This window comes from Haemaphysalis longicornis, unplaced genomic scaffold (genome assembly GCF_048455015.1).
Source record: "Haemaphysalis longicornis isolate Haplotype H1 unplaced genomic scaffold, Haemaphysalis longicornis Haplotype H1 scaffold_1, whole genome shotgun sequence".
NCBI classification, from domain to species: Eukaryota; Metazoa; Arthropoda; class Arachnida; order Ixodida; family Ixodidae; genus Haemaphysalis; species Haemaphysalis longicornis.
This window is the reverse complement of record NW_027526203.1, coordinates 172,213,974-172,230,008: the sequence shown is the minus strand read 5'-3', so window position 1 is coordinate 172,230,008 and position 16,035 is coordinate 172,213,974. Positions and strand designations below refer to the sequence as shown.

Sequence of the window (16,035 nt, the reverse complement as noted above, 5' to 3'; positions counted from 1 at the left end):
GTTGTTTCACGATTACTCGAATGAATAAACCACTGGAAGAACGCTACTCAGACTCAGAGAATAAAAACAGGCAACAAAGACAACCAGTGACTCCCCGTGTGTTTTTAATATATCCTGTCTGGAAAGCGTTCTTCCATCGCTTTGTTTATTGTGTAATCGTAAATGGTAAAACTGCCTTGCAAACGTCGTTAATTTTGCCTAATTTGCTTTTCATTGGGGAGGGGAGAGGGGAAAATAACTGAGCAGTGCCAGATAATTGTTGGGATAATTGTGAGGCTTTATGGTATTACTTCACAAATATTATAGTCAAGAACTTGTTATGGTATTACCGAAGCTTCCAAGCCGGAACTCCGCTTTTTCAAGATTCAGAAACGAAATCTTCTCCGCACGCAACGAGTCGTCAAGTTAGGTATACTTTACAAACGCGAGTGCGTATGAAAATTGTCCCGCAGATTAGATCAGATAATCTCTTTGATCTGCGTCGAGGTAAGAATTCTACATCTGAGGTGTTCACGTCGCCGTCTTGTCCTGACGCCGAGTTACTTTTCTTCTCTAGACTTCGCGAACAGTTCTCGCTAAGGGGGAATTACAGAAATTACATCCACGGTTAACACTGGAAGATGTGCAATGGGAACAACATGGCAAATCACAGCCCAAATTCTCAAAGCTGTTCGCACGCAATATATGGTAAGAGCAGCTTGCAACTGACTTGCACCAGTGAGTGGTTGGTACCCAGAGAAAATGGAATTGATTTCCAAGACGCCGGCTTTTATTATAGTTTCACATGCAAACAGCTTTGTGAATCATCGCCCTGCGGTACAAGCTTGGGGGCACTTTTGGTTCTTTACACAGAGCTAACGAAAATCCTTGCATGCGCTCTTGTAGCGTTTACTGTTAATTTTGCTGCAGATCAAAAAAAGGACCATCCTTCATGTTATATCTACTGCACACCTGTCACACGTGCCGCTCGCAAGTTATTACGTACGAGCCCATTCGCAAGAGACGTGGACGCACTGAAAAAACCATTTTGTTAACTTTCAAAACCTATATTTACGCTCATTGCGCCCATTCGTTTCACTACGGACATACTCAATGATACAACAACTGATTTTCCAATTGTCTGGTATTGGCTTTGTTCCGTGAGCTTGAGGAATGAAACTCCTAGAAAGCAAAGTTAGACTCGCGAAATTTCGCTCGTGACTTGGAATACCTCGCGGCGTCATGCAGGCAATACGGATCCCACATTCCCTTTCTTTTTTACGATAATTAAGCGGCACTCATAACAGGTGCCAAATTACTGCCGAAGTAACAATGATTGATTCTTATGCTCTTCAAAACAAAGCACTTGCACAGAGCAGCCGCACTTTTCTTGCACTTTTGTGTGGTTTTTATTGCAGCCATTATTGAATTCCCGTGCTCCCGCTTACGTTACCGCCACTGGGTTCCTAAATCTACTGCACTCCAAGTGATCTATTTGCTCAACGCAGCTAAGCGTGAAGTAAACCGATCATTTAATCACGGAATGCCTGTATTTGAAACGCTTAATTTTGGGGATTGAAGGATGAAGGTTTTCAGTGCAGTGACTCTCAGGAGCAAATTCTACTCAAATACGTACCTTTCAAACAAAGTGAACATGGCTTTGTCTGCTCCGGTCTGATGCGTTTTTTTTTTTCACGTCAAAGCTCTTCCACCTCCTGTTTTACCGGACTAAGCTGGGCAATTCCCGCAAGCGTTTTTTTTTTTTTTTTTCATTTTCGTTACTGCGAATGGCCACTCATGCACGGAAGGGAAGTTCGATAATGCAGGTAACTCCAAACACCGTATTTCAAGCTTTTCATTGAAAACAGGATTTCCGTCGGTACTCCTTTATTTCGTGACGGGCAAACAAAGCCGACAGACAGTGTATTGCTGATGCTGAGCAGTAAGCACAAGCAAACAATTGCAATCAGCCTTATACATATTTATTGCACCTGGAGGGTAGCGGCCAACATTTACAACTTTGTAATATTGGGTTCAAAACTTAGCCTCGGCCATTTTCACTATTCACTAAAATTGTGGTAAAAGACACAGGAATGGCCTACCTCAGAAACATTTCGCTTACACTTTTCTTCCACCTGTAGATATCGCAGCCCGCTTTTAACGGAATACGTTTTCGGAAAAAGGACGAACGAAAGCTCTACTAATGCAAAGTGCACAAAGCGGAGATACGCACTTATTCACTTCAAACGCATTACCTTTCGATTCAACTTGTAAGCGCATGACATGTTTCAGGGAGTGACAAAGGCACTGCCAAATCCCTCACGGATGTGTAAGCCCACTCCCAAATCTCTTCTAACACGGCTTAGCAAGGTCCGGAGCAATCCCAAATTATCGCGGAACAACCGGGCCCACGTTGTGCCTGACCAGGCCGGTGGGCCAATGAAAATAGCTTTTTCCTAGTTGGAGACCAAGTTGAAAGGCATTCAACATGGCAAAATGTTAGTGGTGGTACTGTTATTCGAACCTTACACGACAGAACAATACGTCATCACGGAGGTGTGTCTGGAATAATTTTTATCGCTTGGGGATATTTACAAGCATCGAAGTAAACTTGGTGTTTTTGTTTTGCCTGTATCAGAAAGACAGCCTCCAGGGCAGGTAATCAACCTCTTGATGAGTAGCACTACACCCTATCCAGTCCTCCACACCGCAGGTAATGTTGAGGACACTGGGTCTTACGTGGTTTTTGGCCTTGGTTGGTGTGTGGTACCGTGGAGACGAGTTCACTTGGTCCACTTTGTACGTTTTGCTTGACCGTAAGTGGAAAGCATGAATGCGCTGCAGAAAAGTTCGAAATTACAAAATTAACCACGAGGCAATGTGAGCTTTGCCGCTCTACACGCGTTTGTTTACTTGTACGTAATCCGCTCACCTCGCAGTACGTGCAACATAAAGAATTTAAAACAAAGGCATACCTCATTTAGCGGTTCGGTGTGTTCTAGCTGCGAATAGGTGTTACCTCCCTTAATTAAGGGCAGACAGAGTTACAACGGCGAGCGATAACCAGAGAACACCCGAAGGAGAGGTTTAAATCTACAGGAAGCCCTAGATAGTCAATGACATCTCTGCTGGTGAGCAGAAGGCCAGGCCAGCACTTACAAGTATGCTGTATCCCTATAAATGTTTAATCATTTGCGAGTTCGGCCGCATAAGTTGCGTGCCGAAAACAGTTGTAAAGCCCGCATACTCTCTAGGCGGCTTATCGTGTGCAACGTAATTTACCAGTGAATCTCTCCAAGGCGCGGAATAACGGATTGCTGCAATCTATCAACCGACTGTATTCATCATGAGTGCGCTTCTTGGAACTCTCTCTGAACAGTTGGCGTAAGCGCGGAGCTTAAAGTGAGAGTGTTGGGGCTTTCGAAAGATTTGCTCATGAGTGTAAGTGCACGTCAAGAAGTGATGAAGAGGCTTTGCGGTCGCGCACTTAAATGAGAGTGAGGGCCGGGAGAGAAGAATTATGATGAAAGACGGAACCAGCCCCTAGTTAGTTGATAAGGGTGAGTATAAGCTGATCAGCAAGCAGAAAAAAAGGTTTTGCACCGAAGCTGTATACGCCTTATCGGTCGGCCTTTCTCGTAACGTCGTCTTCCATAAAAACCCTTAAGGAACTGAAGTAATACCTGCATCTTAAAATCTCACATGAAGCATACAGCACAGCACTCTTTAAAAAAAACAAGCACGAAACAAGCATCTAATCATATAATTGACAATAAGGCGTTTGTGCCGCTCTTGATAACTATGTCAAGCATGTAGCGCTCCCAGCATGAGTTTCCCGGTAAAGATTTCTGACGCGCAAGCTGTCACGGCAACGGCATCTTGCAACGGCGAGATTGATGTCACTAGCCTTCCACGCGTACATGAAGAACCAGCCTGGCAACTATTTTCATTCATGCTGCAGCACCGCTGTGGGTAGGCCACGCGAAGTTACGACTTCCGGGGAGCAACCTGATGACGGGGAGTGACAACGGGAAAACAAACGGCGATACGACCACAGGCGGCGGGCTTCCAGGGGCCCAATTCTCTAAAACGAGAGGCCGTCGTTTCGAAACGACGGGGTAGCGCCATCTATATGCATGTATTTGGTGGTTGGGGCACCGCTTTGAGTGGTTTGTGCCACAGTGCTTTAGTATGCAATAGTATGCATGGCTAACCAATAGTATGCACTGCTAACGCTTTCTAAGCTGGAATGTATGCTGCTTTCGAACGATAGTCGCTGGCGCAGACAAACCATCTCTATTCTTATAGTCTTTCTTCGGCAACTTAAACGCGAAAATTTTGGTCTGTCAGTGCCTGTCGCTCGATTCAACGACCCGTTCATAAGTTTAAAAAATTCTTGAACGAGACCATTTTATAGGCATAACATTTCCATTCTACTAAATCTGGTGGCAATGTTTATACTTGTCAACACTGTTGAGCAAAAAGAAAGCATTAGCAATATTCGAGGCAAAATATCAATACATGAGTGGTAATTGCATTGTTCTTTTAATTATGAATGCATTACTGCTTCATTTTAGCGATACAAAATAAGACAATACGCATTGAAAAGTGTTTAGACCCAAAAATACAAAAAAAGGCCCGCGGCGCCCTTATGGGGCGGAATTCCAGTAAGTCCTACAGTGGCAAAAAGTTCCAGTAGATGGCGCGCGAGCAGTAGAAGACGGAAAAATGGAAATGACTTGAGCCACCTCCCCTCGGTTTATTGTGGGAGGAGCGAGGCGGAAGGGGTGAGCCGAAGGCGGGAAAGAGAAGGAAGGCCTTTACATGGCAGGGACGTCCCAAGACTATTGTCCTTTGAAATTGCCAGCGAAGTCAGCAAATAGGCGCCCAATTTTTTTAAAGACGATAGTCGTTTTTTTGGCTGCTTAGCCACAGAAATTTTGGTCTGTCAGTATGTCTGTCTGTGTCTGTCTGTCTGTCTGTCTGTGACTCGATTCAGTCAACAGGCCAAAGTGAAACTGAATCTGCGCAATAGTCTTATATACCCACAGACAAATCTAAACTTCTAAGTCCGGTGGCAATCTTCGTACTTGTCAACATTGTTGAACAAGAGCAAAACATTACGCAAATGTCAGGCAGAAAATCAATACATCACTGATAATTGCTGAGTTCCTTTATTACAAAATTCATGGATGCTTGGTTTTTGTGATATCAAATGAAATACTACATCAACTGCAGAAAATCGTCGCCTGCTGTTGCCCGCGCCACTATAGCTCCTGGCGGAATTTGAAGAAATCAAACGGCAACAGTAACGAAAAGTTCCACTAGGGGCCCTATTCTCGACTGCACAAATTCACAGTGAATTCGCCATGTTTTTTTGTTGTTTTTTGTGTAAGCACAACGTACGCAATGACGTGATGCACGTATAGCTGTGGCGACATGCACTGTATTTTGACGCTTCACTCGAAGATCACAACCAAGGTATCAAATATTGCTCATAACAGATATAAAAACACTTGGCATGTATTTTAACAATTAATACAGCAGCTGAGGCCGGCAAAAGAAACATTTCTGCAGGTCAGAATTGGTGTCAACACCACAAGGCGATCGAGTAACGCTCATCCAAAAACGAGCGGAAACAGGACGTTGAGCTCGCAATTGAGCACGCGATCTTTTTTACCGTATGTATTTATTTCATTCGCTTTTAGTAATATATTCGAGCTCTTTGCTTCAATGCAAGCTTTGTTGTGTTATCACGTTCCGGCCTCCACCGCCGCCACGCTTTCGTCCGCTGCTATGTTAGAAGTTTATGGCGTGCTCACAGAAAAAGACGGCTCCGTGGCCGCGAGCATCGCTTGTATGACGCGTAAAGGCAGCGAAGCCCTACGCCTGATAACAGCGGAGCGCACCGATGTCGCCGATTCACTCATTCGCCAAGCTCGACTTCAATAAATGCAGTAATGATTAAAACAATCACTTTTCTAAAATTTTTCTCTCAAGTTCGATCATGTGACCCAGCAGCTTACTAGTAGGAGTGTGGACAAATGCCATGCAATGGGTTCTCTTTCATGGAAAGGCATGTACTCCCCTATTATGTTGCTGTTACGCCAAACAAAAATAATTTTTATTTTATTGCCAATCATAAAAGGAAACTACGGCACGTTATTTGTATTGTCCGTGACCGCTGACTTGGAAACAGTCAAAACTATTATTTCTTTCGGTAGAAAACATGCTCTAAACTGCGCGTCGCGCGAAACTGCGCCTTATGCAAATTCACGAGGTTTTCACGGAGCCGAAGGTCGGTGAAATTTTATGCTCTATTTCACGGCGACAGCAGCCGCCATTTTCAAGCTTTTACGTAACATTACGTCACTTTTACGCAGGCTGAAGTTGCCAAGGTGAGACGTGTCGTTCCCGCCAGCTGTTTGATGTGGTCGTTCCCGCCAACGTCACGCCTTCTCAGCCAATCACAGAGAGTGCGTGACATACAAGTCCTGTTGTTGTTCAATACCGAAGACAGGCGTACGTTGTCGTGTCAGCTGTATTTAGTCTAGTATTTTACAGCCGGCCAAGAATTATGAGCTTTCAGTAAAGCGAAATAAGGCAAACTTTAGAACTGGTCCCCGTAAACGTCATGAAGCGCTAAAATGACGAAAGCACACACAACCGCTTTGTCAAGCGGAAGCACATGACCGAAATTGAAAGCCAATCAGAAGAGACTTCCGGCAAATTCACAGTTAACTGAATTTGTGCAGTCGATAATAGGGCCCTAGGTAGGTCCACGTTCCGCTTGGAATGCACGTGGACCAGGGCAACGTGGTTCTATGAACATTGTAGTAGGGGGCCTAGAATCACGCGCCTCCACCGTACGGCAGCGCTGGCATCGAGGCACCCGGCCTGGAGAAGTAGAACGCGGTAAATTTAAATTGACTTGAGCTAACCACTAGCGTGTTATCTTAGGAGGAACGAGACGGGAGAGGAACAGCATGAGAGGTGAGCGGGAAAGAGAAGGGAGGCGTTTACGTGGCAGAAGCGCCAGTCGACTATCGTCTTTCGTCGACATTTGCAACGAAAGGAGCAGATACGCGGCCTGTTTTTTGTTCTGCTCTACACCAAAATAATATGCCACGGGCCAAACACTCGTTTGTCCAAAATAAATGCGTCCTAAATATAAAACTGGAAACCATTTGTTTATCCAAGTCGACTCCATGTTAAAAGCTGGTAATACTATAGGAGTGATGCCCTTTTCTCCAGCCATTCAGATGACCCGCCGCGGTGGCTCAGTGGCTAAGGCGTTGCGCTGCTGAGCCCGAGGTCACGGGTTCGCTTCCCGGCCGCGGCGGCCGCTTTTCTGATGGAGGCGAAAAGCAAAACCGTCCGTGTGTACGAGATTTCGGCGCACGTTAAAGATCCCCAGGTGGTCAAAATTAATCCGGAGCCCTCCACTACGGCACGCCTCATCGCCTGCGTTGCGTCGGCGCGTTGAACCCTACAATAAATCAAGCCATTAAGATGTCAAGAGGACCGGTACACTGAAAAATGCCCGTAATGTGACTTTGCCTAAACTTGTAAAGGTTCTCTCTATGGATTCACAAGGCCCCTTTGTAACCGCGCCCAACCGGGATCGCGTTGCTTCTTGTTCCTTTATACCCAGGTCATTTTGCTTTGTGACTGTCGCACCTAAGTGAGATTTTTACCGTTTTTCAGAACCCGCGTACGACATTGTTTTGGCTGTGTTGATGTAGAACGTATGGCGCAACCGTAGGGACATATGGCACCACGGCATACGTCCCTACGGTCACATGGAGTACTTCCCATTGTGTGTTCGCCCCATGCAGAAGCACATGCCCACAAAACCGAAAGGCTCGTTGAGCCTTAGCCATACACTCTTACAAATCGCTGTAGGTGGGCTTCACCACGACGCTCTAGAACACCCGATTAGCGTGACCAAATGTGGGACTTTGGAGAATGACTAGGCTAATAAAAGATAGCTTCTGCGCTGTGAAAACAGGGCACCCCCACGCATTGCGCTGTTGTCACAGCGCAGGAACTATTTTTTACTCTAATCGCATGCTAGGCCTCGTCATTTCCCCAGTTAGCACGTTTGGTGACGCTGATTGGTAGTTCTGGAGCGTTGTGGTGACGCCTCCCTACTGCGATTTTTACGAGTGTACTTCCTTGCCCCCATTGGAAAAGCATTTTTTTTTTTTCGGGTAAGACTAAGGCCTGCAAGAGCCCATGCTCAGAAGCCGAAAACCTTGACCACTCAACCAAGGAGGCAGGAAGTCTCTAATTCATGTTCAATCATGGCGTATCCTGTTGTTTAGGCAAAAATGATATTCCACCGCATCTATTAAAGGGACACTGAAGTGATATGTAAACATTGCGGGATTACTAGCGCAAATTGTAGTCCGGAGTCCCCAGGCCATGTTTCGACAACTCTGGGCGCGTTTACGCGATTTTATTTAGTAGAAAAATTAATTCCAAAATGCTGTCCTCCTCTCTTTACGCTCGCCAATTTTCTGTGGCGTTTTCGTGTGACGTCGGGAGGAGCCGAGCTCGCAATTGGCTGCGTTACTGCACGGCTCCCCGGCCTTCAGGCAGAGTCAGTCCACCCAGCGTTTCTTCCGCCGGCCGCCGACGGGTCGTCGCAATTCGTTCGCTCAGTTGAAACGAAGCCAGGACACGTTTGTGAATGGAAGAATGTGCCTTTCTTTACTTGGTTAGTTTGTACACTGTATCTAGCTCAAGTCAAGGTCGCTTCACACAAGCGCTGCACAAGCGCACATGCGACGCTTCGCTGACTGGTACGCCAGTAGGAAAATATAAGGCCTCTTGAAGGGGGGAGAAGAGTCAGCGAAGTCAATATAGGTATTAAGGAAATAAAATCAACCGATATTTTTACCGTACAGCGTAAAACTAGGGTGCGGGAAGCACTTTTTTGCGCCTGGCGAACAAGCACAGCGGTGAGCAGCACGACTACGCATCTGCGAACGCTTTTCCGTCCAAGAAATGCAATTGCTAGACGTGATATATTGTGGAAACTTGGGCGATGCTTACTGCACGAGCGCAAAAAACAAATAGTCACCTAAGCTGCTTGAAATGCCAAAACTAAATAAAAGTGTAAACTGGTTATACAATATATACCTTATATTACCAAGGTCACCAGAGCCCGCTCCGTGGCCGAGTCGTCTAGAGCCCTGGGTGTGTCATTGCAAGTATTTTGCAAGTCGCAAGTTCGAATCCCGGCGGGTGCATGTTTTTTTTTTTTATAAGTTAACTTTTTCGTTTTCCGCCGATGTTTTCTATACTGAGTTCACTTTTTTTTGGGCCGCAACTTTCAGTGCTCCACGAACTAGTTCACAGAACGCGCGCAGGCTGGCACTGGCGCGCTAGCGAGGTCTCGTTGGCACGCTGTTGCCATAAGCACCAACTGCTTGCGGGCAGTGGGCACACGCCAGAATCAACAGACCCTTGGCCTGGTGCGAACACGCTTTTTACGATACAGGCATGAGTGAGGCAAGCTCCAAATATGGGGGAAAAGCGCATGGCATTTGAGCGTCTGCGGGGACGCGGAGGGCGTTCATGCACTGCGTAGGCCTCGGCTAGTGAATGCTACGATTCCAAGCCGTCCTGGGAGGCTTATCTTACGCATTTTACAGCCGACAACATGGCAGAAGCGCGGTACGATGATTACTGAGATATTGAGAATGCCCATCCAACAACGCCATCGGTTGTGTTTTACAGAACCGAAACCGAAACCGAAACTTGTTTGATTGCTAACCTTGGGCATCGTCCAATCACGGTGCTCCCTCCTCCCAACGTCACAGCTTTAGTTGGTGCGGCCGCCGCAAACCGCGCATGGTAGTTTTTCTTCTTTCGCGCTGTGTAAAATAATTACCGATTTGTCAACCGGATAAACGATGAAAAGTGGGCTAATTTGAGCCAGTCTACGCAGTGCAAGCAAAAACGGAAGCTTGACAAATTCACTTCAGTGTCCCTTTAAGTAGCTCGCCGTTACCGTAGTTCGCCAGTACACATGGTTTACAAATACTTTAAAAGAACTACTAATAACGCAGTTTACCATTCGGTAGTTGAAAATTAACAAATAAAGCCCTGTTAACGCATTACCGTATTTTTCGGTATTCGTAGGTGCGAAAAGGATGGCCGCGTATCTGCTCCTTCCGTTGCAAATGTCGACGAACGACGATAGTGGACTGGCGCCCCTGCCCCGTGAACGTCTCCCTTCTCCTTCCCGCTCACATCTCATGCTGTTCCTCTCCCGTCTCGTTCCTCCCAAGATAACACGCTAGTGGTTAGCTCAAGTCAATTTAAATTTACCGTGTTCTACTGCTCCACGCCGGGTGCCTCGATGCTAGCGCTGCCGTACGGCGGAGACGCGTGTGATTCAAGGCAACCTACTACAATGTTTATAGAACCACGTTGCCCTGCTCCACGTGCATTCCAAGCGGAACATGGACCTATCAAGTCGAATCTTTCGTTACTGTTGCCGTTTGATTTTTAAGAATTCCGCCATGAGCTATAGTAGCTCGGGCAACAGCAGGTGACGATTTTCTGCAGCTGATGTAGTATTTCATTTGATATCCCAAAAACCAAGCATCCATGAATTTTTTAACAAAGGAATACTGAAAATATCAGTTATGTATTGATTTTCTGCTTCACATTTGCGTAATGTTTTGTTCTTGCTAAACAATGTTAACAAGTATGAAGTTTGCCACCGGATTTAGACATTTAGATTTGGCTGTGGGTATATAAGACTACTGCGCAGATTCAGTTTCACGTTATCCGAGTGGCTGAATCGAGTCAGAGACATACAGACATGGACAGACCAACATTTCTGCGCTTAAGTAGCCCAAGCAAGACTATCGTCTTTAAAATATGCGGAAAAGTCGCCACCAGCGTATATGAAATATGGGTGTTGTGTAAAACGAATTTTAAAACTCTTGAACTCCTAATACTACCAATTCGTTCAGGTGCTTTGTTTTTTACATGTGCGAAAGGACGCATACCATGCTTATCTTTAAATATCTTATCTGTAATCTTTAACCGCTCTTTACTAAACAGCAGTAAAATCTCTACACTCGGGTACAACTTAAAGACAGCGGAAGTTGCCCTGCGCCCCATCAACACAGCTGGCCGTTCCTCCTGCGCGAAGAGGTGAGAGTGCATAACGCGAGTATTATTAACGTAAAACGAGTCCTTTCGGTGGACTTTTTTTTACTTAATGCGCTTATAAATTACTGCAGCGACGACAAACTACGCGAGAATAAGCAGACGATGTCACGCATTAAGCGTAACCTCGCTTCAAAACGTCGCCCGCGTTGACATGCGGGTGCGTCGCTTCGGCGGAGTGATACGCATGAACTATTGCCGCTCTCAACTTCTTACCGAGTATAGTTTAAAACGTTGATCCAGTAAGTCTCGCTGCTACCTCACGGAAATTGCCCGCAACGTGATTTACGGAAAGCAATTTGATGAAAAAAATTGACAGGGGGTTCGGCTGCGCCAACCACGGAAAATCGCCCAGAGGCAGCATCCATCCGTGCTTATAAAGCGATGTCCAACCAACCATGCTGGGTACGTCCGACTCTATGTGTGTGTAACACTTTGCTACACTCAGGCAAAAAGGGCTAAAATAGGGACTAAAATACAGCTCTTAGTCTTCGCGGGCAACAGTTCCTCTTCAAGGGGAGTATCTGTAGCAGAGTGTGTGCCGTGTGCACAAATGCGTACTAACTGTTCGTACCCACTGATCTATAAGAAGTAACGGGAAGACGAAACTCATGCATTTAGTCTCTTTGCTGCGTCGTTAATCCCCTGCAATGGCGTCGTCGTTGCCATTTCGCGCATATGTCTGTGGACAGTTGCAGAGTTTCAAAACACAAGCCATTGCAGTCAGAGGGTCCTTTACACAGTGCCACCGGAGAAAATATTGATGCTAATTATAAGAAAAGCGCCTAGGGTTAACCGAGCGGTGGGTAATGGCAAGGAGCAGCGAAGCGCGATGGACAACCACTTATAGGTGAGGTTATGTTGATACGCTGTGTTGCATATGATTCGGGCGAGGTAATAACGGCCAATGAAAGATTTCAAGACCATCAACAGTCACACAAACATTAGTGATCCCCAAGCGTAATGAATATGTATACGTTTAATAGACGAGAAAAAACGCATTACTTGCTGAAGACAACAACTGCAAAATAAAAATGCTCGCTACAGGTAAGCGTCACTCCGTACATAATTGCCTTGTGCACCAAAGCTATGACAATGCTGCAACTGCTGTAAAACCCATTTGCAGTTCACAGTCCCGATCGTCTAGCAACGCTAACTTGACGAATTCAGGCTAAGCAACACCGAATTTGATTTCGCCGATGCAGGAAAATGTGGCCTGTTTCCCTATTCTAACACTCACACAGACGACCTCTTTCCCACACGATACCTAGAGCGCTTAACACACGTATCGAACACTAAGAATACACTTAGTTTGCGCTAATTTGTGCGGAAACAAATGAGTCGTCCGATCACCCAACCATCTATCTCAACTACGCGACGAGTTGATTGCTCTTTAAGAGAAAAAACTATGATTGTGAGGCTGTACTTGAATCGAACTGAGCAACAGTCCCTCAAGTTAGCAAATCGCGAAGCGCAAATCGCTGTCACGGTCGCTTGCACGGATAGAAATTCCGGAACCAGTTGCAATGAATCCATCACCTGGCACAGCACTGCACGCTGTACACTTGAAAATTATCTGCCGAACAAACCTTCCGGCGGCGTGGTGTAGTGGTGGCGCGGCAGGTTCCTTGAATGTAATTGCGGCCTTCGGTGGTTCGATCCCCGCTGGTGCCGATGTTTTTTTTTTTTTGCGACTCTCAGCAGTTCGTCCCTGGGGAGTATCGGAAGTTTGGAACGGGCCAACCGGGTGGTGGACTAACCATTCGTCCCCTCACATTTAGTCCCCAAAGGGAGTAATGATTGTGGCAAATGCCGTTAGTCTCCCAAAGGACGAACTTTTAGTCATTTTTGCCTCACAGAGTAGGCTTCACAAGCGCACACAGCCTTAATAGATTTCCTGTGGTCGACCGCCCCAATGATTGTGCTCAAAGCAATTGGCGGATTCATTCATTAATTGTTAGCACATCCCCCAGCGCGCAGCATTCTTATGAAGCATTGCCAAAATACCACTGCGGGTATCTAACGCTCAGTGAGTATGCACAACTTTGAGAGACTAACAGCAGTAATTGTCAGATATGCCCCGGGTTAGGCCTAATGTTTCGCTTTGAGGCCTTACGGCGTTATGTGGTTCCCGCACTTTGACGTAGAATGAGTACATTTTTTTCCATTTGAACCGGTAGGCGTTAGAGACCAAAGACTAAACACCCATGGTTTAGGCTTCACTTTAGGTAACCGTCAAGGTAACCAACCTTACGACGGGCCAAGCGGCGTCCTACTCATTGTACGTGGAGCTATGGGTACCAATTAACGACTTAGACTTTAAAGCATGGCGTTAGGCCTGATGCCGGGCCGTCGCCTGCCACCGGCGTTTTCTCCCTCGGCTTCGGCTGCGCATTTCACGCTGCGCAACCGACTAATAACTGGGAAATACGGGAGCTACACGAAACGGGCTTCAGGAATTCCCCTCAACACCTGAAATGGTATGCAAACAGTGCTTTCACACTGAAATGTAAAACGCGAAAATTCATGGTGATTTATGACATGAGAAACGCCATGCATACGTAGAGACCACTCTCTTAGGAAATAGGGCATACGTACACTCAGTGGCGCTACTGTGCTGACAGTGTTGAAGACTAGGCAACCATTCAGGCCGTAGCGCGTTTGCACGAAAGTGGCGTGCCTCTGCCGCTTCGTCTTGAACAGAAGAATGACGCAGTCGAGTGGAATTGACTGGCGGACCTTTTGAACGACTGCAAACGTACACAAAAACAAATGACAAACTTGCGGTTTCCGGTTTTTTTTTTTTTTTTTTTTTTTACAAAATGCATGAAACATTCAAGGTTTTCCCCGCTCTCTTATTAGTTGGAAGCATATATTGTTTAGTCCTCCCGAGGCTTACGCAAGACTGGTTTTTCGAGTAATGTTATGTGCACACCTAAAGAGCGCATGGTAAGCGAAGCCAAAAACTGGTTTGCTTGCTTTAATAAGTTACTTTCACAATACCTGATGAAAGTGCTGAATTGGAGCCAGTTAATATGCGCAGGTTGACATTTTAGTCGTGAAAAAAACTTCCACCCAAGCGACATTTGATGGTGTTGTGCTCAGATGTCGTCATAATTAACACGGCACGCCCTCGCACTTCTGATGGCTACTTAACCATTTTTTTCTAGTTGTCGTAGTTTTGCGGCAACAAACTTGTTTCAGTTACACAATGTCAAACTGTATGCACTCAGTATTGGAGATTGTCGAATTTTGTAAATTTTAAATTTCTCTAGAGATCAATACGTCCTTAATCTTACATTCGGTTTTTCATTTATTAAAGCGAGATACAACAGTAGACAGAGTGGCTATAAAAACACACACAAAAACACGGACCTTCAAAGCACCTGGGGCGTTTGCTCTGAAAACGACCATCTTGAATACTAAATATTGGCAATATTGTTTCTGCGCAAAAATAGCCTAATTCCTTAGATGTTCTCTGGGTTAACAACCACAAAAACGTATTGTTACCCACTTCGACGCCAACTTTGGGGCCATGATAAAGGCGACTGACATTCGCAGGAGAATTTGTTTACCAGCGTTGGATGGTACTGTACTGTGCAAACCAACCTCAGGCGGAAAATAGCAAGCTAAAATGAAATACCAATTTCGGCTTGAACCGACACTATGCTTGAGGTATAGTTATTGTTAGCACGAATAATTACTGCTCTTAGAGTCATTCTGAATTATTTTAGTACAGCTATTGATGCAGCGTGATGCTGTTGATCTGATTGTTGTTTCGTTTGCAAAGAGCTTATACTTTTCTGTTATTTATTTTTTATTCCGACCAATTTCCCACTAAACGCCTACAATGTGGCCCCCTCTTAAGAAACTTTTGGACCCTGAAATATGTAGCTAGACTTGAGACGCGAACATGGTGATGCCGTGCATTATCTTGAGGGGACACTGAAGTGAGTTGTAATCATCGTCCAGATACCTCACATGACAGAACTCTAGAAAGTGCCGGCTATATTCTAAGTTCCTTTCACTAACTCCCATTATTTCGTGGGAAAAATGCGGTCACAAGTGCGGTTTCTCTGCCACCATCATCCTCAGCAAAATGGTGACATTGGCAATGACGGCACACTCTGAAGTCAGCAAAGCGAAATTTTATGGACTTAAGAGAATAGCCTTGATAATCCGTGTTTAGGCCAACAAAAAGTCAATGTTTATAATAAAAAGCTTGAATATAAAAGTTCAAAGGCTCAGACGTCCCAAAGAACATTTAAAACCAGTATGACGTCACAGCAGCGGTTAGCAAGGCGACCGCTGGCAGAATGCATGCTCTGACCCAAACGTACACTAACGCTCTGGATTTCCCCTAAACAAAGAATAAATTACTACATAAGCTGAACTATTCAATGGTACCAGGATTAAAAATTGGAAAATTTGCTCCGGTATCCATTAAGGTGATACGAAAGCTCGCCAATTTACCCCAGCTCGAAGTACCAATTACAATGACACTGAATTGAATTTTTCGAAGTCATTTCTGGCTGCATTGGGCAGTTCTATCTATTATTGCAATATTTGAGTATTTATCGCGATTCTGAAAATTTTGTTTCTGTGCAACGCGGGGCACAGCAGAAAGCATCACGCACAGTTCGGGACTACCGAACCGAACCACTAATGACGTGTCGCATTGATTTAAATTTCGTTTAACGGTATACCAGCATTCCAGGTTTCGATGTTCATCCATCTCATACAGTTAACATCGCTTTTTTATACACGCAGTTGTGTAATTTCAACACCTCACAATTAATTAAGCTATGTGTTGCCAAATGGTCAGCGCGTCGTCACAGGCGACATCAGGAAATCGTCGGGGAG

General features: G+C 45.5%; 1 protein-coding gene across 1 annotated transcript in view; it reads right to left on the bottom strand.

Moving 5' to 3' along the window:
* The window catches only part of LOC144155741 (uncharacterized), a 38,106-nt gene that overhangs the window by 17,434 nt on the left and 4,637 nt on the right, over positions 1–16,035 (bottom strand). The window contains exons 3-4 of the mRNA XM_077687357.1: positions 13,771–13,922; positions 2,719–2,817 (exon numbers count right to left, since the gene is read on the bottom strand). Of these exons, the coding sequence (XP_077543483.1) occupies positions 2,719–2,817; positions 13,771–13,922 (251 nt within the window). The remainder of the gene's footprint in view (positions 1–2,718; positions 2,818–13,770; positions 13,923–16,035) is intronic.